Source organism: Mustela lutreola, chromosome 7, assembly GCF_030435805.1.
Source record: "Mustela lutreola isolate mMusLut2 chromosome 7, mMusLut2.pri, whole genome shotgun sequence".
Lineage (NCBI taxonomy): Eukaryota > Metazoa > Chordata > Mammalia > Carnivora > Mustelidae > Mustela > Mustela lutreola.
In genome coordinates, this window is record NC_081296.1 from 139,842,098 (window position 1) to 139,869,468 (window position 27,371).

At 44.6% G+C, this 27,371-nt stretch overlaps 1 protein-coding gene across 3 annotated transcripts in view; it reads left to right on the plus strand.

Moving 5' to 3' along the window:
- The first annotated feature begins 852 nt into the window (after window positions 1-852).
- The window catches only part of ZFYVE1 (zinc finger FYVE-type containing 1), a 60,531-nt gene continuing 34,012 nt past the window's right edge, over window positions 853-27,371 (plus strand). Inside the window, exons 1-3 of one of the 3 annotated variants that reach the window (XM_059182903.1) lie at window positions 853-1,103; window positions 1,310-1,394; window positions 2,492-3,416. In XM_059182903.1, the coding sequence (XP_059038886.1) occupies window positions 2,904-3,416 (513 nt within the window). In that variant the 5' untranslated portion in view covers window positions 853-1,103; window positions 1,310-1,394; window positions 2,492-2,903. The remainder of the gene's footprint in view (window positions 1,104-1,309; window positions 1,395-2,491; window positions 3,417-27,371) is intronic. The other 2 variants (XM_059182902.1, XM_059182905.1) reach the window with 2 other exon arrangements.

Consider the following 27,371-nt stretch of genomic DNA (forward strand, 5'->3'; position numbering starts at 1 on the left):
AGAATTGGCAGAGATTTCAGAATTGATAAAGTATAATTCCTTTATTTCATGGAGGGGTTGAGTGACTTCCCCAGGAGCTTTCTAGAATGAGCACTCAGTCTCTGGCATCTCACAGTAGTGTTTTGTTTTTCTTTTTTTTTTTAAATCACAGCAGGCTTTCTTTCAGTGTCGTTCCAAGAAACAAACAAACAAACAAAGCCCAAAACAAATATACGGCTTTTTAGAAAAGCCAGATAACAATGTTAACCATTAGCCTGTACTGTAACCGGCAAGCTTGTCTGAAAATGAACCCCGTCTAACTTAAAGACGATTTAAAATTCAAAAGTTCAAATACTATGTAAGAAAAGGTAGAAAAGTAAAAGGTAAGGAAAAAAAATTCGGCTTGAATACCCATAAAGGGAAAACAAAACTCCAACAGTAGTTCTATTCTTTTATCAGTTCTTTCTAGTCATTTCCTAACTTGGGCAAGGTGAAAGCAGGGAAGAGGAGATGGCTCGTTTTTACACATTTTTGAAGGAATGGTGTGCAATATGGGTTCGGAAAATCGAGTTATTTGCGTCAACTATACTACACATTACATCACTCGTCTAATTTAGCGCCATTCCCTTTCCGGCCACTACCCAAAACAACGCGCTGAAACCTCCGACCACCGCAGTAATGCAAAAACTCCAAGTCCCGAAATGCTCCACCGCCTGTCTTTACCGCCTCCTCACAGGAGCAGCCCTTTTCGTCCTGGGAGTTGTAGTCACTTAGAGCCTTGACTTCCGGGATGTGGGGAGGGACCCACATCCAGGGGACTACATTTCCCAGGAAGCTGTGCGCGCCCTTCTCCGCCCTCGCCGGCGTAGGACTCCACCCCTCCCTCTCCTCTCTCCCTGGACTGCACTGCTCACGCCTTCCTGGTAGTCTGAGCTGGGAGAAGTTCACTCCGATCAGCTGATCCCAACTGACAACAGGAGAGGAGGAAGCCCGGAGGCAGAGAAGGAGGAGGGGGGGCGGAGATGGAGATGAGGATGGATCCTCCGGTGCCCTGAGGAACAGCTCCCGCCCCCGCCGGCGCCCTGCGGTCCCCCGACGCCGCCTCGCCGCGGCGGAGCTGCTCGGTAGTGGGATCCCCGGGCCGCCGCGGGCGGGGAGGGAAGGGCACGGCCCAGCGCCGGGCGAGCGATAGTCCTGGAGCTCCGGCTGCCCCCGGGGGCGGGGGGGGGGGCGGGTGCGGCTGGGGTGGGGGTGGGGTGGTATAAACAATGGATTCGGCTCCGGCCTCTGCTAGCGTGGGGGTGGATTTTGGGGGTCCTTCTTTGTTTAGACTCTGCTCGTGCCCCTCGGGTTGTGGTGGTGTTGCCCGGGAGAAAGGAAGGGTGAGGAATCCCCGGCTGGAGAGACGTGTCGAGGTGGGAGCCCAAGGGGGCAGATTGTTTGCTTGGCCGGTCCGGCGGTGGGGTGTTCTTTTGGAGGTTGATTTTATATTTTTATAAATTGTGGCTAATTTCGATTTTTGTTTCTGTTGCGGGAGCTGGGTGGGCATGGCTGAGGTTAGGGGGTAAATAAGGTCTCCTAGTCACTCCCTTGCCTTCCTGTTTGTCTAAAAATAAGATTGATAGATTGATTACTAGAGGGAGGAGTGAATATTTGTAAGGAGGATTTTGCATTTCGTTAGGGTATTAGAATGGAGGTCAAGGCTAAGAGGGGTGAAGAATCCAATTGTGGAAGTGACAAAAGCCTCTTCCCTGCCCCAGTTATCTTTTTCCCCCGTTTATTTTCTTTTTTGAAGTTATTTTTAAGTTAGTTTTTGAGTGACAAAGAGAAAAATCATTTGTTTTAACTCATGCAGGCCTAGCTTTGCCGGGGGCCTTAGAGGAGGGAGGAATTCTGTCTCCTGTTGCTCCCCCCCCCCCTTTTTTTTTTGCAGTTAGAGAAGGGACAAAAGGAAGTACAGTAATTGTCTTTTATTGTTTTTAAACATGACATGGTGGCTTTTGTTTCCAGGTTTAAGGTCCTTAATAGACATTTGTCTAGAGTTGAAACAACCTAACTAGACCTGCCAAAGACTTTGGTGAAGCTCAAGTCTACATTATTATCATTTCTTCAGGTTTTTTTACAGGCCTCTTTATTCACCTCACAAGTGCGTGTTGCGGGTTAGGGGAATGCAGAGGGTTGCCCTTCCAAGGACTGTTTGCTTAATGATTTTATTCTGAATTTAATAACTGGATGAAGAGAGAATTTCGGTCTGTGAAATGAATACACAGTTTCTGAGATGCCTTGGGCCTAGAGACAGTGGCAGTGTTCAAAGGGAGGAGTCTTGCCCATGATTTTGAGAAGAAATTTCTGGGATCAGAAGTAGCCTGTGTAAGTTTTACAAGCAAGAATGAGATTTCTCTCAGGAGTTCTGGCGTCTTATTTAATCACAATCTTTTTTTTTTCTTCCTTTCTTTTTAAGGTGTACTTCCGTTTTTAGATTAGTGAAATCCTTTTCCTTCTTCTATTCTAGGTATCCCCTGAAATATTGACTTGAGGTTGGATTAAATTGCAAAGCTCCTGACCACTCTCCTTCCCTACCAAAACCTTGTGGCTGAGGCCCAGCCCACAAGGTGCCCACCGGATCTCTCTCAGATAGCCATAAGAGTCCTTTTCAAGTTAATTTTGACCACAACTTTGGTTGCACTTTATGGAGGAGAAAACCGTCAAACCAAATCAACATTGCTGCTGATCCAGGAATCTTGGAGGCAGAAAATTAAAAATTTGAACATTTGTGAGCAGGTGAAGAATTCTGATAGGACCCCGAAACTTTGTTTTTGTTTTTTTGTTTTTCTGAAGGTGTCCAGAATCCTCTGAAAGTTCTCTGCGGTCCTCAGACTCAAAGCCTCTGTCTTCACCCCTGGGGCAAGCCCAGGGACCATTATATGGTGGGTGATTTCCTTGCCAACCTGAGTATGAGTGCTCAGACTTCCCCAGCAGAGAAGGGCCTGAATCCGGGGCTGATGTGCCAGGAGAGTTACGCCTGCAGCGGGACTGACGAAGCGGTCTTTGAGTGTGATGAGTGCTGCAGTTTGCAGTGTCTCCGCTGCGAGGAGGAGCTCCACCGGCAGGAGCGCCTGAGAAACCATGAGCGGATAAGACTCAAACCTGGCCACGTCCCTTACTGCGATCCCTGCAAGGGCACCAATGGGCACTCGCCGGGTGTTAGGCAGAGGGCAGCCGTGAGGTGCCAGACCTGTAAAATCAACTTGTGCCTGGAGTGCCAGAAGCGGACTCATTCCGGGGGTAACAAAAGGAGACACCCCGTTACTGTGTACCATGTCACTAAGGTCCAGGGCTTACTGGAGGAGGACGAGCTGGATGAAGAGACCAGGAGGAAGAAGATGACTGAGAAGGTTGTGAGTTTCCTCCTAGTAGATGAAAATGAAGAAATTCAGGTGAGCGAGCCTGTGGGTGAAGTGGGAGTCCTGTGGTTGAGCCGCGGAGCTCTGGTTGGAAGGGAGCTCTTGTTGGAAGGGAGCTCTCGAAAGGAAAAGTCCAAGAAGAGCTCACATTTTGATGGTTCAGGGGTGAGACCAGGAAAGCTTAAGTTGCATGGAGTCAGATTTCGTCACTTACCAGTCACTTACAGGTCGTGTGTGACCTCCGGCTGAATTACTTTCTCTCCCTGCCTTAGTTTTGTCATCTGTAAATTGGAGGCAGTGCCTACTTCACCAGGCAGTTGTGAGGATGAAGTGGTACTGTGTTTCTAAAGCCTGTTGCATAACAGATGATCACAACACGGTCGCCGTTGTCATTATCGTTATTGGGGTTTTTGCGAGGCAGACCTGACTTAGATGAGCTTTTGGAGTGAGCGCTTGGCGAGTGGTAGGTAAATGGGACTGACACGGGCTGTGTGTGCAGGGTGGCAGACACAGTGGGTCCCCTGGGAGTGCCAGGCAGCAAGTCAAAAACCCGCTAGCTTAAATTTAGAGACGGGGGTGGTCCTCAGAAAGTGGCTTTAGAGAAGGATAGCATTCTGCCCAGATGGCCTCTTCTTTTCCTGTACAGGCTGATCAGGAAAAGCCAGGGAGGGCACCTGCCATTACAGAAGGAGAATACCTGATCCGCTTCCGAGTTGGGGGCAAGGGTAGCATGTGGTGGGAGCAAACTGGGGAGACGGCGGCATGCAACAGGGGTGACTGTGGAAGGGGTGGTGTGACGCTTATACTTTCCAGTGAAGGGAGGAGTATCATGTGCATGCTTTTGAGTGAAGACCGCTCGAATTCCACGCTCACTTCCCCCCTCCTGACTGTGTAGCCGTGGAGAGTGATGTGAGCTTCATGTGTTCATCTCACTTGTACTTCCCAGTGGTAGTTGAGAAGATTCAGAGAGAGAGAGTAAGGAAAGGCAGTGGAAGGGCCCTTATCACAGGGCCTGGCACATAGTGTCCGGTACCAGCGCCTTGTTTCTGTGGGTGTCATGAGGTGTTTGTGGTAAATGGACTTGGTACTTTTCAGCTGTGATGACTCCTCAGGTCTCCAGGTTGGGGAATAACCTTTGTAAATTGCTGTTCCACAACTCTCCAGTTGCCCACTAGGAATTTTTCAGCTCTATCTCTTTCCTCCTTGGTAAGGTTATAGAAATGCATTACATCATGATTCCATTGTCAGCTAAATATTTTGCTAACACAGACTTCTTTATTGGCTGAGAGGGACTAATGGAGTTAAGGGAAGAGTGACCCAGATCCCAGTCTGCCTCTCTTGTTAGCAGTAATGTCTTCATCATGGTTATGCTCTAATTGGGTGACAATGTGGAGTGAATATTTTCTAAATGGAACACTTGAGCTTGGGTGTTTCTTGTTGGTTTTGCCATCCGTTCATAGTCTGGAGTCATAGTTCATAGTTTGGATGGCTGTCACTTTTGTAAAGCGAGAGGGAGATTTGGGACGAACCAGTAATCTCACAGATCAGTTTTAGCACCAAAAATAATATTTTCTGATGGCAGGAGGATGTGTATTTTTTCTTTTTGTGCCACTGATACATGTTCCTTAGTAGAGAATTAGGAAAATTTATGGAAGTGTAATGAAGAAGACAAATCCACTACCCACAGATAGATAACTTGTTCATCTTTTTTCTTGCAGTGTGTAGTAATGTATGTGACTGAGTTGATTGTGAAGATTCCTCCTGCTTTGCTTTCCTTAAATACTGACCACCCTCCAGGAAGTAATTATTTCTGAAGCTTAAGCAGCACTGGTTGGGACTAATGGACTAGACATAGAATGTATTCTTTCTGGGTGGTGACTTGTTCTCCCAGAGTCACAGTGGAAAACTACTTTGCGAGAATGTCTGGTTCTGTTTTCTGATGTGAATGTCCAAGACAATTAGATGATTGTCTAATACAAACGTAGAGTATAAATTCAGCCAGCATGTGAACTCCTGGAGAGCAGGACTGGGTCTTAGGCCCTGTGTCATGTGCAGTGGTAGGCACATTGGGCATAAATACCTTTGATAGGTCGGTGATGTCACATCTCAACTTCAGCTTTTAAAAACTGGGGATCATGCACATTTCTAGTTAAAACCTAAAATAACAGCAAAGGGTATATGATAGCAAGACTTTCCCTTCTACTCTACCCCCCTAGTCTCTTTTAGAACAGTCTCCATGAACAATGAACTACCTGCCCTTCTAGAATTTTTTGACATGTGCTTATTAACATATGTATGTATCCTTTTTATTTTTAAACAGAAATGAGATCTTTTCAGGCCCTGAGCTTTTTTTCACTAAAGGATACATCTTGTTGATGTATCAGTACATCTTATCAGTACATTGAGGTCTACCTCATTATTTAAAGGCTGCCTCCTGTTTGGTTGAATGCATTTTCTATAATTTGAGCCTGTTAGTGGATATTTGAGTAGTTACAAACAGGATATGTTGAATATCCTGTGGATCTATTTAGAAATGGAATCTCTTTGTCAAATGATATATGTATGCATTTTATTTTATATATTTTATTTTTATTTTTTAAAAGATTTTATGGATTACAGAGAGCACACATGCACTTGAGCAAGGGGGTAGACAGAGGGAGAGGGAGGGGAGAAACAGACTCCCCAGTGAGCAGGGAGCCTAATGATGATACAGGGCTTGATTCCAGGACCTGGAGATGATGACGTGAGCTAAAGGCAGATGCTTAGCTGACTGAGCTACCTCTGATGTGTGCATTTTAAATTTGGATAGGCAGGACGCCTGGGTGGCTCAGTTGGTTGAACGACTGCCTTTGGCCTGGGTCATGATTCCGGGACCAGGATCAAGTCCCACATCGGGCTCCCAGCTCCACGGGGAGTCTGATTTTCTCTCTGACCTTCTCCTCGCTCATGCTGTCTCTCACTGTCTCTCTCTGAAATAAATAAATAAAAAATCTTTAAATTTGGACAGGTATTACCAGATTTCTAAACCTCATTTTCTTACCCTCTGAAGTATTTCAGTGAATCCCCTGGGTTCTGATCTTGACTCATAATAGCTAACATTTAAAGCGCTCTTACTATGGTTGTTAGGAACTGTACTTAGCACTTTGCATGTAGAAGCTCATTTAATCCTGGTGATAACTATGTATTAGTTTCTTATTGCTGCTGTTGCAAATTCCCACACATTTAGTGGCTTAAAACAACACAAATTTATTTTCTTATAGTTTGGAGATCAGAAGTCCTAAAATGGGTCTGAGTGGCTATGTTTCTTGTGGGACTCTAGGGGAGGATTTCTTGGTCTTTTCTAGCTTCAGGAGGCTGCCTACATTCTTTGGCTCGTGGCCCCATCATCCAGCTTTAAAGACAGCGATGTAACATCTTCTCATCCCTCTCTATGACTCTCTGCTTCTGTTGTCCTATCTCCTTGGCCCTCCTGCCCCCCCCCCCCTTACAACGACACTGTGATTCCATTGGACCAACTTGGATAATCCAACACTGTCTCCTCTCAAGGTGTTTAATGCAGTCACATCTGTAAAGTTCCTTTTGCTACATAAAGTGAGATATTCACAGGTCTCAGGGATAAGGAGGTGGTGGTAGGGGGTGCAGTTTCAGCCTACCACACCCTGTGAAGTAAGTTGTAGTCAGTTTGGGCTGCTCTGTGTGATAGAATGCTGCGTATGTTGTTATCTTATATACCATTCAGTAGCATATGAACAACAGAAGTTTATTTCTTGCAGTTTTCTGGAGGCTAGGAGGCCCAGGATCAAGGTGCTGGCTGATTCAGTGTCTGGAGATGCCTGACTTCCCGACTCATAGACAGCCATCTTATCTTCTCCCTGTGTCCTCAGATGGTGGAAGGGAGTTCTGGAATCTTGTTTTATAAGGGCATTAATCTTATTCACGAAGACCTCACTTCCTGACCTAATCAACCTCCCAACCCCCCCACCCCACCCCTACCATCATATTAGGGATTAGATTTGAACCTGAATTTTGGGGGGACACAAACATTTCATTTCTAACATTGTGTTTTGAAAGTGAGGACACTGAAGAACAGAGATGAAGTAATTTACCAGGGTCAAGTTACAGTAAGTGGCAGAGGATTTGAACACAAGCGTCTGGCTCTGAAATCCTTGCTGTGACCGTGACACTCCAGTTGTCTCTGACCAAGGCAGTTAAGCTTTCTGATTAAGCTTTCTATGGCCGGTAGCTTCAGCCCACCAGTTCTTCCTCAGGGCTGCTGTGCAGAGCAAATAAAGCATGGCTTTGTATAAATGCAAGACAGGGTTATTATTGTTACTAAAAATTATTTTAAATTTAAAAAATGAAAAAACATTTTTAAAATATTCAATTTATTTATTTGTCAGAGAGAGAGTGAGCGAGCGAGCGCACAAGCAGGGGAAGTGGCAGGCAGAGCAGGCAGAAGGAGAAGCAGGCTCCCTGCTGAGCAAGGAGCCTGATGTGGGGGACTTGATCCCAGGACCCTGGGATCATGACCTGAGCTGAAGGCAGACTCTTCACCAACTGAGCCACCCTGGCGTTCCGGAAGGCAGGGTTACTGAAGAACTGTTTACTACAATAGTAAAGATTCTGTGAGGTAGGCCCCATCTTTGTTTTTCCTTTTATGTTTCTAGCATTTGTGGGTTTTGACCATTTTCAGTTTTGTACATAGGAATTATTTTAGAAGCTTGTAGGCTATAACTGGTGTGTGGTTTTTTTTCAAATTCTTTGGCCTAGAATCCCCTAAGATTCATTGCTTACGGTTTGAGTATTACTCGGTTTCTTCTGGAAAACCTGAAAGTTCCTTTTAGAAACAAACAAGTTCCTTTTAGAAGTGTGAATTTTATCATTACCTTGTCATTTGCATGTGCACTATAGTGCTAAATTTAAGGAGAGACTGGCTTTTGGTTTCCGAAGCAAGAATTCATTTGTGGCTCTTAAACGGACCTTTAGTCTGTTACCCACAAAAGCATTCACTGATCGATCACAATTATTGAGCTCATATTGTGTGCCGGGCTCTTTCGAGGTTCCAGGGATACTTGGGTGGTAGGACCGGTCCATGCCATCGTAGACTTACCATCCAAGCAGGGAAAACAGAGTTCACCCATGTAAAACACATAAAAAGATGGTTCAGGTGTAGTATTATGCAGGAATGTCTTGGAAGCTACTTGTGCAGGATGTTGTTATCAGGGAAGGTTTTACTGTAGAGATGACTTTTAAGCAAAGACCTGATGGATACTACTACCTGGGGAAATAGACCTTCAGGCAGAGGGCAGTGGGAACAGATAGAAGGTCGTGGGCATGTTCGGGGTATAGGTAAAATGCCAGGGTTGCCGGAGGGAGCCGGCAAGAGTGTGGGAAGGGCAGAAGGATGGCCGTAAATGGGTTCCAGAGCAGGTGGGGCCTTGCAGGCCATAGAAAAAAGTGTGGCTTTTAGGTGTAATGGGAAGCACAGACAGCATTAGGGTAGTAAGTCACATGATCCAGTAGTTTTCAAGAAATGGCCGCAGTGTGAAGACGAGATTGTAGTGACTGGTAGGGGCAGGGCAAGAAGAAAGGCAGGGAGACCCCCTACGAGGCCATTGTAAAAGATAAGTGAGAGGTGGCTTCGATTTGGGGTTACCGCTGACATTGGGGAGATGGAAAGACACTGATGGGCGCTTCCGGGTTGGGGAGAGTGGTGTTCCTGGAGAGTGCGCGGAAGCTCCTCACCCTTTCCCCATCCCTCTCTCCCTACGCATCTCTCCATCTGGCCGTTGATGTGTATCCTTTATCATATCCTTTAAGAAACTGGCAAGTATTAAAAAGAAATAAAAGAAAGAATGACGAATTTGGGCCAATATTTGGATGTAAAAGAGGAATGCTCTTACAGAGTTGGTGGTGAGGAACGAGAGAACTCGCGGTGGTGACTCCGTGGCATTTCCTTTGTGCAGATCTCACTGGCTTAATACCCCGTATTTTATTGATTTGCTAACACTAAAAGTCTTTTTAGAACCTGATTTGTACACTAAGGAGTTAAATTAATCTCATTTGGTATTATCTAACGCAGTGGTTCTCAACCAGGAGTAATGATTTCGCTCTCCCAGAGGGCATTTGGCAATGTTGAGAGACATCTTTGGTTGTCAGAACTGGGGGATGTGCTACTGGCTAATGGGTAGAGGCCAGGGTGTTGGTAAATATGTTACAACACATAGGGCAGCCCCCCACAAAAAGAATGATCTGGTACAAAACGTCAGTTGTGCTGTGATTGAGAAATTGATCTAACGGATGAAAGTTTGATCTAATAGGAGATCTGTAATCTGGTGACATGGCAGACATACCAGGGACAAAAATTTAACTTATACACCAGTTTTGCCTCCCTCTCTTGGTTCTGTTTGCTCCTCAGAAGTAATGTAGCTGAGATCAGTATTCTCTTTTTGGCCTACTTGCAACCTCTCCAGTGAAATGCTTAGACATCTGTGTAGTTTTCATTGATTTTTCTAGGCCTCAGTGGAACTGTGCTAGGAAAATCAGAGGACTCGAGGGTCCATTGTTTAGAGTCCATAATAAGTAAGTGATCCACAGTTATAAGTCATTCATATGCTCTTGAACTTAGAGACAACACCCTTAGCAAATAAGCCAAAGGTTAGAAGAATAAAATTCCGGCAGTTGGTCTTCTCAGTGGAGGAAGAGGATAGTATTTTCCCATCTGATGTGTCTTGTGGGGGATTCAGACGTGTCTTACCTGAATGTTTACTGGTCAGAGAAAAAAGTGAACCATTAAGTCTTTTTTTTTCTTTGTATGCATATCTTATTTTTAAACAATATTTTATTTGTTTGAGAGAGAAAATGAGAATGAGAAGGGGTGGTGTCCGAGGGAGAAGCAGACTTCCTGCTGAGCAGGGAGTCTGATGTGGGACTCCATCCTGGGTTTCCAGGATCATGACCTGAGCCAAAGGCAGTCACCCAGCGGAGCCACCCAGGTGCCCTTGTATGCATATCTTTAAAACCCATGTAAGTTTTTCTCTTTTTCATAACCACCCCATTACCTTCTCTGTCCCTTTTCTACAAACTTCTGTGATTGTCTTCTTCTCCAGAAAGTAGAGCAGCAAATCGATGAGAAATTTCACCTGTTTCCCCTTCACGATCACTGACCCCTGACTCTAGGACATGAGAGCTTAGGAGCTTCTCATGCCAAGTGGAGTCCTCTCGCGCTGAGCCTGCAAGGTGATGAGAAAGCCCAGGGACCCAGGAAGAGTCCATGAGAAGTGAAGAAAGTGTCCACCGGGGCAGGCCTTCCTTGACTCAGAAATCTGCAGTCTTGACGCACTCCGGAATGGGAGGCCAGAGTGAGTCGTCTTCTTTCCCTCTGCGGCACAGTGGTGGACTTCCTCTCACGGAGACCGTTCCTTTAAGAAGACCCATCACGTTGCTTGGCTGCCTCACTTGTTTACAGTCCCAGAATAGTGTGGCTCAAAATACTGGGACTTGGCTTTTTTTTTTTTTTTTTTAATTGGCTAAAGGAGACATTATTCTTGTGAGATTCTGGAATGGAAACCAGCAGAGCATGTTTTCATACTCTATGGGAACCCTTGACCACAAACTGGCTCTGTTGGTCTGTCCCATTTTTGTGCCCCTTGTGTCATAGACTTAATCTGCCAGTGACCCCTGTGGCCTTATCCTCTGGTTTCTGGTCTAGGGTACCTTGTTGGGACTTGGTCTTACAGACAGCCTGGCAGAAACCCTTGAGGATTTAATTCTGGCCAATAGGTCATGAGGCAGGGGAATCCGTCTACATTGTGGCATTTCTCCATTTTTGCCCTGCCCATGACCGAACCATTACAGTGTAAGGACTAGTTTTGGTGGTGTGGCTGGTTAGCCTTTGGCAAGTTCTGGTCAGTACGTGGATATATTTGCTGCAGTATTCTTGGGTGCCATATAAGAAAATAGAACCAAAAAACCAGATCTGTTTAGGAGCTGTCAAAATCATAAGTAATAATGGGCTGAGTAGCAGAGGCTCCCACCCATCGCTGCTTTTTACTCCTAGAAACCCAACGACAAGCCCCTTTCGCCCCTTTCGCTTGGTAATAGTAGTCGGGGGAAGGCATTGAATGGAATTACTGGGAAATGCAGGGTTGAGGGTGACTCAGGCAAACACAAGGAGGAAAGGGCCTCTATTATGTGCCTCCAGTTTCCGCTCAGCATCTTCTGAGCTTTCTCAGCATTGGGCTCATTCAGTTCTAAGAGGCCCCTGGCTTTTAACTTGGGAGGCTATTTAGTTTAATACAGGGCTTTTTAAAACTTGACCCATATAAGCCATCAAAACCACTGTGAGTCAGCTTTTCAGGGAACTTGTCTTTAACTATTTCAGGTTATCTTCTGTGAGTGCGATTCTCTTTTTGTCTGGTCTGTGACTCCCTTGAAGTGATTGATTTCTCTGGAATTGGGCAAATATTTGGCTTTTCGAGCCAGGGTTAATACAACAGGCAGATTTCTTACTAAGTTGACCTTTTATGTTTTTCCTGTGGATGCATTTCCTCTCCCCGCAGCATCCTTGAGTTTATCCTGGAGATGGCGTAGCAGGATGGCAATCTGATGGCTGGTTAAACTTCCCTAGGGGGTGGGATGGTGCCTGCTTGGGGAGGAGCTCCCGGGAGACTGTTCCTGAGGTTAGAACTGCTCAGTGTATTGATGTAGAAGAGAAAGAAAACAAAGGTATGGGGGGGCGCCTGGGTGGCTCAGTCAGTTGAGCGCCTGACTTTGGTTCTGACCCAGGCCTGACCCAGGCTCAGGGTCCTGGGATTGAGCACCCCCATTGGGCTCCTGGCTTAGCAGTGAGTCTGCTTGCCTCTTTCCCTCTCTCTCTGCCCCTCCCCTCACTCATGTTCTCTTTATTTTGGATAAATAAATAAAGTCTTTACAAAAAAACCAAAAAACCTCACAAGGATATAGAAATTTCCAGGCAAGAAAGAATTGGAAGGACCTATGAGAAGGGATACAGAGGGACTTCTGGAGGCAGGAGAGCATGGATGTTTCCTGGGAGGTCGTTTTGTTCATTTCCCCATTTTTTCAGTGGCTTTTGTCGAGCAGTTAAGAGACTCTCTTTGACTGGTTTGTGTGGTCAGCTTGGTGGTGACTGGAGTTCTTAGGCAGAGAAGTAGGTATACCAGCCATGCAAAAGCACCTAACCTCTGGCTTGATTCTACTTTTCTGGTAGCTTCTGGAATTTTTTTTTTCGCTTCCCAGTTTCCTTCCATTTGAGACTTAATTATTGCTCTCTTTCCCAGGGAATTTGAGTCTAGATGTTAGAATGCTAGAAAAGAACTGACCGCCTGGTTCCTGCACGTAGTCACAGACATCCTAAATTCTAAAATTAAGAACAGCATAAACCTGAGCAATCCAGCAGTCATAGAGTATTCTAGAAATTCCTCTGCTCTCTAGCCCAGTCCTTTCTGCCTGGTGAGTGTCATGCAGATGGCTAAACTTGTTTTCCGTCATCTCTCATAACCTTTTCTTTCAAAGTGCTCAGTTCATTTCATCTGTATCACTTAGCCACAGTCAAACATTTATCGAACGTCAATTATGTGCCTTATTAGTTTGAGTAATCTCTATGGAAAATGTTTCAAAATGGAAATTCAGAGGTTGAGGGAGTCTGGCGGATGAGGGGAGGAGATGGCAGAGGGCTGCATTCCCACGGAAGCTTAGCTCCCTTGTGTGCTTGTCTGTGAGTAGAGGCTGTTGGAGGATCCCGTAGTTCTTTTCGTACACCCTCTCTGGTCCTGCCTGGTGACCAGGGCTTTAGTTGCAGTCGTAGGTCTAGGTGACTGCATAGGCACTGTTGCTTTTTGCCCTCATCTCTCTCTCAGTCAACTCTGGTGTTCAGTTCTGGACTAGGATCGTTGGACAGATGGACAGGCAGACAGCCTGCTGGCCTGCCTTTCTTCTTCTGTCTTCTCTCTCTCCTTTCTCTCCTCTCCTGTCTCCTCCCTAGCTCTTCCTTCCCTCCCTCTCCCTCCCCTTTTCCTCCCCTCCCCCCTTGCCTTTCCTTCCTTCTTCCGTTCCCTCCTCTTTCTCTCCCTTTCTCTTCTCCTCCTTCCCTTACTACACCCCCCTCCCCCGCCCCCTTCATGAATTAAGAAGTTAAGTCTGCCAGTGCCAGGGGAGAAAAGTTTTCTTTCTAGAACTAAATAGAAACGATTTTAGGTTTATGTTCTTTTCTTTTCTTTTTTTTTTTTTAAAGATTTGATTTATTTATTTGACAGACAGAGATCACAAGTAGACAGAGAGGCAGGCAGAGAGAGATAGGAGGAAGCAGGCTACCCGCTGAGCAGAGAGCCCGATGCGGGACTCGATCCCAGGACCCTGAGATCATGACCTGAGCCGAAGGCAGCGGCCCAACCCACTGAGCCACCCAGGCGCCCCTAGGTTTATGTTCTGTTTCGGATTGTTCTTGATATTCATGACATCACTTTCAGGACCACAGAAAATGGCATTTGTTACACTTTTTTTTTTTAAAGATTTTATTTTTTTTATTTGACAGACAGAGACACAGCGAGAAAGAGGGAACACAAGCAGGGGGAGTGGGAGAAGGAGAAGCAGGCTTCCCGCTGAGCAGGGAGCCCGATGCAGGGCTCGATCCCAGGACCCTGGGATCATGACCTGAGCCGAAGACAGATGCTTAACCACTGAGCCACCCAGGCACCCCATGCTACACTGTTTTTAAAAGAATTGACCTAAAAAGGCTTTGGCTCCATAGTGAAGCCCTCCTTGAGCACCATATTTAAAAGAGCGACCCCTTTCCTGGCCTCCTAGTTCTCATCTTCTCTCCTGATCCTCTTTTCACACCGCTTACAAGCATTGGACGTACCATGTCCTTTTATTTATTTATTTTTGAGATTTACGTATTGGGAGTGCATGGGAGTGGGAGGAGGGGCAGAGGGAGAGGGAGAGAGTGTGGAGCTGAGTGTGGAGCCCCATATGGGGCTCCCATCTCATGACCCTGAGATCCTGACCCTGGCCGAAGCCTTGAGCTGGCTGCCTAGCCGACTGAGCCACCTGGGCTCCCCTGATTGTACTTTTAAAGAGCTCTGTTGTGATACAGTTCATACATGGTATATAATACGGGCATTTTAAGTGTGAGGTTCTATAGGGTTTTTTTTTTTTTTTTTTTTAGATTTTATTTTTTTGAGAGAAAGAATGAGAGAGAGAGTATGAAAGGAGAGGAGTCAGTGGGAGAAGCAGACTCCCCGCCAAGCAGGGAGCCTGATGTGGGACTCCCATCTCGGGACTCCAGGATCATGACCTGAGCTGAAGGCAGTCGCTTAACCAGCTGAGCCCCGCAGGCACCTGGTTCTATGGGTTTTAGAAAGTGTAAATCCACATGTACAACCACCACCACAGTCAAGATAAAGAACATTGCCATCTTCCAGAAAGTTTCCTCAGCCGTGGCTGATCTGTTTTCTATCACTGTGGATTTGGTTTTCCCCATATAAATAGAATCATGGAATGCTGTCTTGGGTGTGGCCACTTTCACTCACAGTCGTGTTTTGGAGCAGGGGATCCATTCATTTGCATGTCCCAGGCCACCACTTTTTACTGCTGGGTAGTATTCTGTTACATGGATCTACCAGTTTGTTCATTTGTTGTTTGATTTTTGGTGGGTGTGCTATATAGTTTTTAATTGTTTGAATATGGTCTTTCTTCCCCATAAGAATACAGGCTCCACGAGGGCAGTTACTTATTTTTTTATTGAAGTGTAATTCACATCTCACGAAATGAACCACGGGAAAGCGAACGAGTCGGTGGCATTTAGTATATTCACAGTTTTTTGTGTGCCATCACTCTGTCTAGTTCTCAGACATTTTCATCATCCCGAGTGAAAACCTTCTGTACGTTAAGCAGTTTGTTCCAGGAAGATGACTTTTTTGGTCTTTTTTTTTTTTTTTTTAAAAAGATTTATTTATTTATTTGACAGACAGAGATTACAAGTAGACAGAGAGGCAGTCAGAGAGAGGAGGAAGCAGGCTCCCTGCTGAGCAGAGAGCCCGATGCGGGACTCGATCCCAGGACCCTGAGATCATGACCTGAGCCGAAGGCAGCGGCTTAACCCACTGAGCCACCCAGGCGCCCTTTTTTGGTCTTTTTAAAATATAACTTTTTAAATTTTCCAGTTATAAAAGTAGTAGGCTGCACAATAAAATACTGAAAATACAGAACTACAGAAAAGTATAGAATTTTACAATAAAAGAAGGTCATTGCTATCTTCTTTTTAATGTTGCATATACCTTTTTATTTTTATTTTTATTTTTATTTTTTTTAAAATTTTTATTTATTTATTTATTTATTTGACAGAGAGAGATCACAAGTAGATGGAGAGGCAGGCAGAGAGAGAGAGAGAGAGAGGAGGAAGCAGGCTCCCTGCTGAGCAGAGAGCCCGATGCGGGACTCGATCCCAGGACCCTGAGACCATGACCCGAGCCAAAGGCAGCGGCTTTTACCCACTGAGCCACCCAGGTGCCCCACATATACCTTTTTAAAAAGCAGTTCTATTAAGGGGTGCCTGGGTGGTTCATTCGGTTAGGCATCCGACTCTTGATCTCAGGGTGTCAGGGTCATGAGTTCAGATCCTGCATTGGGCTCCACGCAGGGCTTGGAACCTACTTAAAAAAACCAAAACAAAACAGTTTTTGTTTTAAGTGTATTTTTAAAAAAGAGTTTATTTAGTTATTTGACAGAGATCACAAGTAGGCAGAGAGGCAGGCAGAGAGATAGAGGGGGAAGCAGGCTCCTTGCTGAGCAGTGAGCTGGGTGCGGGGCTTGATCCCAGGACCCTGAGATCATGACCTGAGCTGAAGGCAGAGGCTTGAACCCACTGAGCCACCCAGGCGCCCCAACAAAACAGTTTCATTGATATGATTCACATATTATACGATTTACCCATTTAAAGTATATAGTTAATTGTCTTTTAGTATATTCATGGTTATGTACAACCACCACCACAGTCACTTCAGAAAATTAAAAAAAAACACACATTTTCGTCAGGCAGTGATTTTTGCCTCTTCTGTTCATCAGCATTTAGAACAGTGTTTGGCACATAGTAGGTACTTGATATTTGTGGACGAATGAAAGGAACTCATGAGAATAAATCAGTTTAATCATTAATTCAGTAAACATTTAATAAGTGCCTCCTGTGTGCTAACAACTAAGGCCAGTAGAGAGTGACACTCAGATACTGAGCTTGTCTTGGGAGAGGATAGTCCATTGGTGATAGAAGACAAATATGTGGAAATAAGATGGATGATGTCAGAGTGGTAGAGAGAGGATGTTCTAGAAATTCAGAGAAGGGGGCTACTGCTGGAGGGGTTACTATTACTGACTTTGTTTTTATTTTTAATTTTTTTACATTGTATTTTGTTTTCTAATACATTGCTTCTTTTTAAATTTTTTTATTTTATCATTTTATTTTAATTTGATAGAGACATAGTGAAAGCAGGAACACAAGCAGGGGGAGTGGGAGAGGGAGAAGCAGGCTTCCTGCTGAGCAGGGGATCCCGTTGTAGGGCTCGATTCCGGGATCATGACCTGAGCAGAAGGCAGCCACACAGGCATGCCTAATACATTGCTTCTAGTGTGAAAAATTAACAGTTATTATTTGTATTTTGACTTTGTATCTTGTGATATTGCTAAACTTACTAAGAACTTTGAGTGATTTTTACTTTTTTAATTTAAATTCAGTTAACATAATGTATTATTATTTCAGAAGTAGAGGTCAGTGATCAGTTTTTTTTTTTTTTTTTAAAGACTTTATTTATTTGAGAGAGAAGAGCACAGAGGGAGACAGAGAAGCAGACTCCCCACTGATGGGGGCTCCATCCCAGGACCTGGACATCATGACCTGCCTGAGTAGAGGGCAGACAAGACACTTAGCTGACTGAGCCACCCAGGTGCCCCCTCAGTCTTACATAACAACACCCAGTGCTGGTTCCATGACGTGCCCTCCTTAATGTCTGTCACCAAGTTACCCCATTCCCTCTGCCCCCTCCCCTCCAGCAACTCTCAGTTTGTTTCCTATAATTAAGAATTTCTTATGGTTTGTCTCCCTCTCTGATTTCATCTTGTTTTTTATTTTTTCTCTCTTCCCCTATGATCATGTTTTGTTTGTTTGGTTGTTTTTTTTGGGTGCAAAAAGTGATCTTATTAAAGCCTGGGACAGGACCCATGGGCAGAAAGAGCTGCCAGTCCCGTTTTGTTTCTTAAATTCCACATATGAGTAAAATCGTATGATGATTGTCTTTCTCTGATTGACTTATTTCACTTAGCATAATACTCTCTAGTTCCATCCACCATGTTGTAAATGGCAAGATTTCTTTTTTTTTTTTCTGTAGTGTTCTACTCTATATCTATATAGATGGGCATCTGGTCTTTTTCTATAGTTCAGCTATTGTGGACATTGATATAAACATTGGGGTGCAGGTGCCACATCAGCTCACAGACTTGTATCTTTGAGGTAAATGCCTAGTAGTGCAATTGCTGGGTCGTAGGGTGGCTCTATTTTTAATTTGAGGAACCTCCATACTGTTTTCCAGAGTGGCTGCACCAGCTTTCATTCTTACCAGTAGTGTAAGAGGGTTCTCTGTCCCTGCATTCTTGCCAACATCTGTCGTGTCCTGACTTGTTAATGTATTGCCATTTTGACTCGTGTGAAATAGTATCTCATTGTGGTTTTGATTTGTATTTCCCTGATGCTGAGTGGTGTTGAGCATTTTTTTCATGTGTCTGTGGGTTATTTGTCTGTCTTCTTCAGAGATATGTTGATTGTGTCTGTGGGTTATTTGTCTGTCTTCTTCAGAGATATGTTGGTTGTTGTCTTGTGTTTTCTTGATTGGATTATTTGTTGTTTGGTTATAGATTTTGGAAACTAGGCCTTTATCTGATAAGACATTTGCAAGTGTCTTCTCCCATTCCTTTTTTTTTTTTAAGATTTTTATTTATTTATTTGACACAGGGAGAGATCACAATTAGGCAGAGAGGCAGGCAGAGAGACAGAGAGGAGTGGGGAGAGAGCCTGATGCAGGGCTGGATCCGGGGACCCCGAGACCAGGGCCTGAGCAGAAGGCAGAGGCTTAAGACACTGAGCCACCCAGGCACCCGTAGCTTTGCCCTTCTGTCCTTTGGATTTGTCAACTGTTTCCTTTGCTGTGCAAAAGCTTTTGATCTTGATGAAGTCCCAATAGTTCATTTTTGCCCTTCCTTCCCTTGCCATGCGTCTAGCAAGAAGTTACTGTGGCTGAGGTCACAGAGGTTGCTGCCAGTGTTCTCCTTTAGGATTTCACATTGAGGTCTTTCATCCATTTTGAGTTTACTTTTGTGAATGGTGTAAGGAAATGGTCCAGTATTGTTTTTCTGCAAGTGGCTGTCCAATTTTCCCTACATCATTTGTTGAAGAGATTGTATTTTTCCCATTGGTTAGTCTTTCCTGCTTTGTTGAAGATTAGTTCTGACCATAGGGTTGAGGGTCCATTTGTGGGTCTCTATTCTGTTCCATTGATCTCTGTTCTGTTTTTGTGCTAGTACCATACTATCTTGATGATTACAGCTTTGTAATAGAGTGTGAAGTCCAGAATTGTGATGCCATCAGCTTTGGTTTTCTTTTTTAATATTTATTTGGCTCTTTGGGGTCTTTAATGTTTCCGTACAAATTTTAGGATTATTTGTTCCAGCTCTGTGAAAAATGTTGATGGTATTTTGATAGGGATTGCATTGAATGTCTAGATTACTCTAGGTGGCATAGATATTTTAACAATATTTGTTCTTCAGTTCATGAGCATGGAACATTTATCCACTTCTTTGTGTCTTCCTCAGTTTCTATAATGAGCATTCTATAGTTTTCTGAGTACAGATCTTTTTTTTTTTTTTTTTAAAGATTTTATTTATTTATTTGACAGAGAGAGAGATGACAAGCAGGCAGAGAGTTAGGCAGAGAGAGAACGGGGAAGCAGGCTCCCCGCTGAGCAGAGAGCCCGATGTGGGGCTCGATTCCAGGACACTGAGATCACGACTGGAACCGAAGGCAGTGGCCCAATCCACTGAGCCACCCAGGCGCCCCGAGATCCTTTTTTTTTTTTTTAAAGATTTTATTTATTTATTTGACAGACAGAGATCACAAGTAGGCAGAGAGTCAGGCAGAGAGAGCGGGGGAAGCAGGCTCCCTGCAGAGCAGAGAGCCCAATGCGGGGCTCGAGGGTCCCAAGACCCTCGAGGTCCCAAGACCCTAGGACCATGACCTGAGCCGAAGGCAGAGGCTCAACCCACTGAGCCACCCAGGTGCCCCCTGAATACAGATCCTTTGCTCTTTGGTTAGATTTATTCCTAGGTATCTTGCGGTTTTTGATACAATTGTATATGGTATCCACTCCTTAATTTCTTTTTCTTCTGTCTCATTGTTAGTGTATAGAAATGCAGCAAATTTCTGTGCATTGATTTTATATCTTGTCACTTTGCTGAATTCCTGTATGAGTTCTAGCAATTTTGTTTTTTTCTGAATAGAGTATTACGTCATCTGTGAAGAGTGGGAGTTTGACTTCTTTGCCGTTTCAGATGCCTCTTATTTATTTTTGTTGTCTGATTGCTGGGACTAGGACTTCTAGTACTATGTTAAACAACAGTAGTCAGAGTGGATGGACATCCCTGTTGTGTTCCTGACCTTAGGGGAAGAGCTGTCAGTTTGTCCCCGTTGAGAATGATATTTGGGGCACCTGGGTGGCTCAGCCATTAAGTGTCTGCCTTCAGCTCAGGTGATGGTCGAGCCCCTCACCAGGCTTCCTGCTCAGCGGGAAGCCTGCTTCTCCCTCTCCCACTCCCCTTGTCTGTGTTCCCTCTCTTGCTGTCTTTCTCTCTGTCAAGTAAATTAAAAAAAAAAAATGGTATTTGCTGTGGGCTTTTCATATATGGCTTTTATGGTACTGAAGTGTGTTCCCTCTATTCCTACATTGTGAAGAGGTTTATTTTTATTTTTATTTTTTTTATTGTTTTAAAGATTTTTATTTATTTATTTGACAGACAGAGAGAGATCACAAGTAGGCAGGGAGGCAGGCAGAGAGAGAGAGTTCCCCGCTGAGCAGAGAGCCCGATGTGGGGCTCGATCCCAGGACCCTGAGATCATGACCTGAGCTGAAGGCAGAGGCTTAAACCCCTGAGCCACCCAGGCGCCCCCATTGTGAAGAGTTTTAATCAAGAAAGGATGGTGTATTTTGTCAAATGGCTTTTCCTGCATCTGTTGAGAGGATCCTATGGTTCTTGTCCTTTCTGTCATTAGTATAGTGGGTCACATGGATTGATTTGTGGATTTGAACCACGCTTGCTGCCCAGGAATAAATCCCACTTGGTCGTGGTGAATAATCATTTTAATATACTGTTGGATCCTGTTGGCTGGTATCTTGGTGGGAGTTTTGGCACCCATGTTCATCATGGATATTGGTCTGTAATTCTCCTTTTTGGGGGCCTCTGCCTGGCTTTGGGATCAAGGTAATGCTGGCCTCATTGAAAGAATTTGGAAGTTTTCCCTCCGTTTCTGATTTTTGAAACTGTTTCAGAAGAATAGGTATTAATTATTCCTATTATTGACTTTAACGAGTTCTAGCTATGTTGTTAACTTACTAAGGGCTCCACTGTTGTGTTCTTTGTAGCATAGAAAACAGGCCCTGTTCAGTCTCCGCCCCAGATGCCAAAGATCTTGTAAGGCTGTGTCAACTGTTAAGATCTTTGAGATAAAGTATGAGAAAAGCATTTTTAGTGAATCTGTGGTAACATAATAATTCTTGGAATCACGTCACCTTCTTTGGAAGGCTGAATGCAATGCCTTCTTATGCATAATGCATGTTTTATGTGATCTCATACAGCTTTTTCTTTAATTGAAAAGGCAGATCCTTCTAAGGGAGGGAACAGTAAGTACTGAGTGAGGATCTTGTTCCAGTATCTTTAATTCTTTAATGAGAGTGCACTGGAAGCCTTCCCTGGGAAGGGTTTTTACTTGGGATAATGGAATGAAAGTCTGTGGTGGCAGTGATGACTCTGGCCTAGAGGCAAACAGTGTAACTACAGGGATGATGTCAGCCAGCTCTTCTAGCATTTACTGCCTGATGGCACTGTGCAGAGTGCTGGAGGTGCAGTGATCTCGTTTAAGCCTCAGAGCAATCCTCTGAAGTAGACTGTGCTATCCCCATTTTACAGGTGAGAAAACTGAGGCCCAGGGAAGTTAAATAACTTCTTTAAGGGTATTCTAAAAACAGCGAGTGGTTTCAAGGCAGCTTGGTTGAACCCTTCATGGTAAATCTCTATGTTCCCTTCCTCAGAGAGAATATAGCATTTAGATATTCATTCATTTATTTAACACATATATATTGAATTCCTGTTATGTCTCAGTCCCTGGGCTAGGAGTACAGTGGTGAACAACACAGAACAGACCTTGGCCAGCAAGGAATATGTTATAATTGGGAAGCTCAGAACCAGGAAGAACACGAAAATGGTAAAAAAAAAAAAAAAAAAAAAAAAAAAAAAAGATGGTGTGTGGGGAACGGAGACTTTGAGAAGGGTTGAGTAAATTTCCCGTGGTCTCATCCAGGTAGAGGTGGACCCGAGCCTAGCTCTCTTGTCTTCTTTCTGGTGTGGTACTTTTATTGCTGAGTCCCAGAACCTTTACCAGAGTTTATGTCTGTTTTGTAGCTGGCCAAATATAGGTATGCCATGGCACTTAAGAGGGCGCTGGGTCTCCCATCTGGAAGCTCCTCGAAAGAGTCTTTAGGATGATGTGGGTCTTGAGGATGACTCGGTATTTCCAATATGCCCTCAGATTTCAGCTTTGCTTTTGGAAAGCTTTTTGTACATATACAGAAGGAGAGCTGAACAGGTTGAGTTGGGTGAGGTCAAAGAAGCCGATCATGGAGCTAAAAATGATTCTCTTCAGAGAATTCATTTTGTGGATCATTTCTCCCTACAGACACTCTCTTTCTTGCTGGAGTATGAGGGGAGCTACAGGCCGCGTCTGGGAGGCTCTGTGTCAGAAGCATGGCTGGTGGTTTTAAGACAAGGGAGGAGAATTCCTGACCTCTCGAGTCATGGAACACTTTGGGGACAGTGGAGTGGAAGAAAGTGATCTTTGCCCTTACCAAATGTGCTCAATGTGTTTGTGAAGCTAATCTCATGACTTCAGTGGTCTTAAGGAAACATCTGATTGAGAAACAGTTGTGTTTTTGTATGAAATTCTGTGGACACATACGTGGATAAACACAAAGTTACACACTCCTTTTAGGATAGAACGAAAGTCGATTTTCTGGACTTGCTGGGTTGGAGAAACAGGTTTACTAGAACTTTCTGACATCAGGGTTTGCTCTTGGAATGGAACCTCCTTATCATTTGGGTTGTAAAAACAGACTGGGTCCTGATCTGTTTTGATATTGTTTTAGTAAAATCTTGTCTGAAAATTAGACCATGGATTTAAATCATTGCCTGGAGGGCACTGGTTGGCTCAGTTGGTTAAGCAACTGCCTTTGGCTCTGGTCATTATCCCAGAGTCCTGGGATGGAGTCCTGCACTGGGCTCCCTGCTCAGTGGGGAGACTGCTTCTCCCTCCCACCCTTCCCCATCTTATGCTCTCTCTCACTCTCTCTTTCAAATAAATAAATAAAGTCTTTAATCAAAAAAATAAATCATTGCCTGGAGTTTTTTTCAACATGATGAACGTGGCTCTGGATTTTTTTTTATATTTTTAAAATTTAAAAAATTAAAAAATTAAAAATTTAAATTAAAAATTTAAAAAACTAAATTTTTTAAAATTAAATTTAAATTAAAAATTTAAATCAATTAAAAATTTAAATTAAATTTTAATTTATTAAATTTATCTAATAAATTTAAAATTAATTAATTTTAATTAATTTTAATTACTTTAAAATTTAATTTCTAAATTAGATTTAGGAGAGTGAGCTAGAAAGCACACATGAGGAGGGCCAGAGAGATGGAGAAGCAGACTCCCTGCTGAGCAGGGAGCCTGACTATCCCAGGACCCCAGAGTCATGACCTGAGCTTAACCATCTGAGCCACACATGTTCCCCTGTTTTTGTTTTTGTTTTTTCTTTGTTTGTTTTTATCAGAGAGAGAGAGTGGGGAGGGGGCAGAGTGAGAGGGAGAAAGAAAGAATCTTAAATAGGTTCCTTTCCCAGTGCAGAGCCCTACATGAGGCTTGATCTCACTACCTTGAGATCATATAACCTGAACCGAAATCAAGACTTGGGGACTTAACGGACTGAGCCACTAAAGCGCCCCAGCTCTGATTTTTTCTAGGAAGAGTTCTCTCACCTTCCACTTCTCCTTTACCTTCCCAGGAGAAGGAAAAGTCACCTGAGTTCTTTAACTGGCCTGGTCTAACATCATCAGGTCAGTGGCAGACACTGAGTGACGCTCAGTACGTGTCTGTTGATGAGAAGCAGCAATCAAGTTCTAGCTTCCTTTTGGGATGGTGGTCCCAGTTCTGGTGAGAGAGAGAATCTGGTTTGGTATCTTTGGGTTCTGTCGCTTCCTCTGAACCCAGCTAAAAATCGAGTAAAAGTAAGATCAATCAGAGACCAACATGTTAAAGGAATTAGTAGGAAGTTCCCTTTGGCAGTAACTATTGAACTAGGCAGGTTTTAGAATCTTGGTGGGGAGGTATAAAATCATCTTTGGTTCACGGCTGGGATCTGTTACAAGAATTGGGTTGTGGTGGGTTGGTAGGAGCAACCAAGCTTTTCTTAGCTCTTTCTATGACTTGAGGGAAGGAGCTGGTTTTTGCCTTCAGCCACAGGGAACATCGTTATAAAGATTTAAAGGACTGTGTGATTTTAGTTGGCACAAATTAGATCCTTTTTGTCTCTAGAGGCCAGAACTGAAAGGATCTCAGTGCTGAGCTGTTTTTCGTCTGTAGTGTTTTCGGGAGCCGTTGGGATTTCGCTTCTGTGGTCTCTCTTGCACTTTCCTCCTTCCAAGGCTCTTTACTTCAGTTCCTTCCTCATCTCAGCCTTTTCCCTTTGCAGGGAACAAAGCTGTTTTCCCTCAGAACAGAGCTTATATGATTATTCTTTCTGGAATGATTCTCTAAGGGCTAAGAAGGAATTTCTTTCTTTCTTTCTTTTCTTTCTTTTTTAAAGATTTTATTTATTTATTTGACAGATAGAGATCACAAGTAGGCAGAGAGCAGGCAGAGTGAGAAAGGGAAACAGGCTTCCTGCCGAGCCTGATGCGGGGCTCGATCGCAGGACCCTGAGATCATGACCTGAGCTGAAGGCAGAGGCTTTAACCCACTGAGCCACCCAGGCGCCCCAAGAAGGAATTTCTTGATGGAGATTGTCATCATTCCCATTGCTTGCTTGGGTCAGAGGTTGGTTGCTGGATGGACCCATTGCACTGCCATAAACTGCTCTGAATTCTGAGTTGGAACAATGAAGATCACAGAAGACTGTCAATATTTCATTTTAGAAACTATGCTTGGAACTCTATACGAGGGGAAAAAGCTTTGTGGGTGAGATAGAAAGGTGTACTGTTTGGTTTCTTTCTTTCTTTTTTTTTTTTTTTAAAGATTTTATTTATTTATTTGACAGAGATCACAAGTAGGCATAGAGGCACAGAGGCAGGCAGAGAGAGAGAGAAGGAAGCAGGCTCCCCGCCAAGCAGAGAGCCCGATGCGGGACTCGATCCCAGGACCCTGAGATCATGACCTGAGCCGAAGGCAGCGGCTTAACCCACTGAGCCACCCAGGCGCCCCTACTGTTTGGTTTCTTAAAAGCTGTAGGTTTAGACGACCTTTACTAAGAGTCAACTGTAAAGCCAGTATTACCATGTTGTGATGAGAGGGAGAGGAAAGGAGATACCAGAGCGGCTCAGTGAGTTCTTATATTTTCAGGTGGAATCAGTCTAGATCTTAGCACATGGGTGATTTAGTCCCTGCCCGAGCAACTTTTGGGCCCCAGGGCGGGGCAAGCCAGGCCCACTGCTGTTTTGCCCCTGGAAGTGTTTGCAGTGGGCTGGTCTTCAGATAAGAAGGGGTACTATTTAGTGAGTGCTTACTGTGTGTCCTGCAGTGTGTTGTGCTCTTTCCCTGCTCTATCCTCCTTGGGATCAGTAGAGCTTGCGGACTCTTACTGTCTGTTTCCCTGACACCTAGGTAGTAGTGATGTCACTTTTTCAAGGCCAGGAGTGGTCAGCAGTGGAATTTGGGTGTTTCCGCTTGTCTCATGTCCAAGAGGTGGTCTGGTGAGCTCGGGGAGAGCAGAAGGTGGAAGGAAGCTGGGGAGGGGAGGCTTTGCTGTTGTGTAAGGGCCCAGAAGCATTTCAGACGTACGGAGCTGGGCGCAGAGTCAAGGAGCTGATTTCCCTCCAGGAATGGGGCAGAGTGGGGTCGTTGATGGCGAACGGGTAGAGCGGGAGCCTTGTTCCTTTCTGGCTCCTTCCCTCCCTTATCAAAGGGAATCTTCTTTTCTTTTACCTTCTCCTCCCCTGGCCGGAAATCAGTCTCCTTCCTGCCCAGGCTGCTCTCTCCTTTCTGGCTCAGGGAAAAGGCCCACAGATGATGATGGGTCGAGTAGTGTTAACAAGGAGCCAAATAATGTGGAAGGTGGCATTAGGAACAGTGAACGACAGTGTCCGGTTAGGAGGCCTTTTCTTTTGTTTATCTCTTTACTTGACTAGCAACCCCCACCCAGTCAGGGGTGGCAAAGGAGGGTCCGTCCTTACTTTACATGTCAACTTGACAACATAATCAGTGCACGGTAAATGATAAATGATTACCGGGGCTTGGGGCTTGTCGTAGGTAAAGCAGGCTAGGGCTTTGAGCCCCTCCACCTAAAATTCTTCGCCTGGATTCATAGGTGGATGTCCAGCACGGGAACAGGTATGTTCCACCTACCCCAGGACACTGGGTGCTGGACCGCCCCCCGCCATGCCGACAGGGAGTATTTTATTTTTATCCCGAATGAGTTGTTTGTTGATACATGTTACGTACATCGCCTGGTGGGTACTTCATATGGATCCTGACACAGTTGTGTACCGAAAGGCCTCCATGGGCCCCTGTCCTGCGTGCTCGCTTTTTTTTTTTTTTTTTTTTTAAGAGTTTATTTGTTTGACAGACACAGCGAGAGAGGGAACACAGCAGGGAGAGTGGGAGAGGGAGAAGCAGGCTTCCTGCCGAGCAGAGAGCCTGATGCGGGGCTCGATTCCAGGACCCTGGGATCATGACCTGAACCGAAGGCAGATGCTTAACAACTGAGCCTCCCAGGTGCCCCAGTGGGTGCCCACTTCTGATGTAGCCCGGAGAACAGCTGTAGCTCTGTGTGCCGACAGATTCCCGGCAGAGATTTCCAGGGAAGAAGTCTCTAGGCCTGGTCTTCCCCAGGACTGTGTGAAAAGGGGCTGACTCTCGCTGCCACTCCCACCTTATCTGACTCCTTGCCAGGAGAGCTTTAATGAGCTTTTCTTTCTCTGGTGGTTAACTTAGCTGTTGGGGACCAGTGAGTGACACCTGTCATAAATGAGCTGTTGCATATAACTTCTGGTTCCTCTCAGTGGTTTGGAACAGTGAGCCCATCACCGGTTTTCTTGAATGCTGCTGTATGTGAAGCCCTGTGGAAGATACAGGATGGAGAAAGTGATTAAGGCACCTAGCAACTTGCATGACATTGATTCATTGGTTCATTTATTTATTTGGTAACTAGATACTGAGCTTTTCCTGTGTTCGGGTTGTGTCCCAAATGCTAGGAACGAAAAGATAAGATAGGCAAGGTTCTGTCCTCAGCGATCTTGCAAAGGCACTGTTACGAAATGTTGTGGGCTTTGAGTAAATTATCAGCATTGTCATTAATATTAAGGCCATTAATAATGCAACAGCAGTGATGTTATTAATAGGATCACAAGTAGTCTACTATCTTGATGAGGTTTGGGGAAATGAGGGTTTAT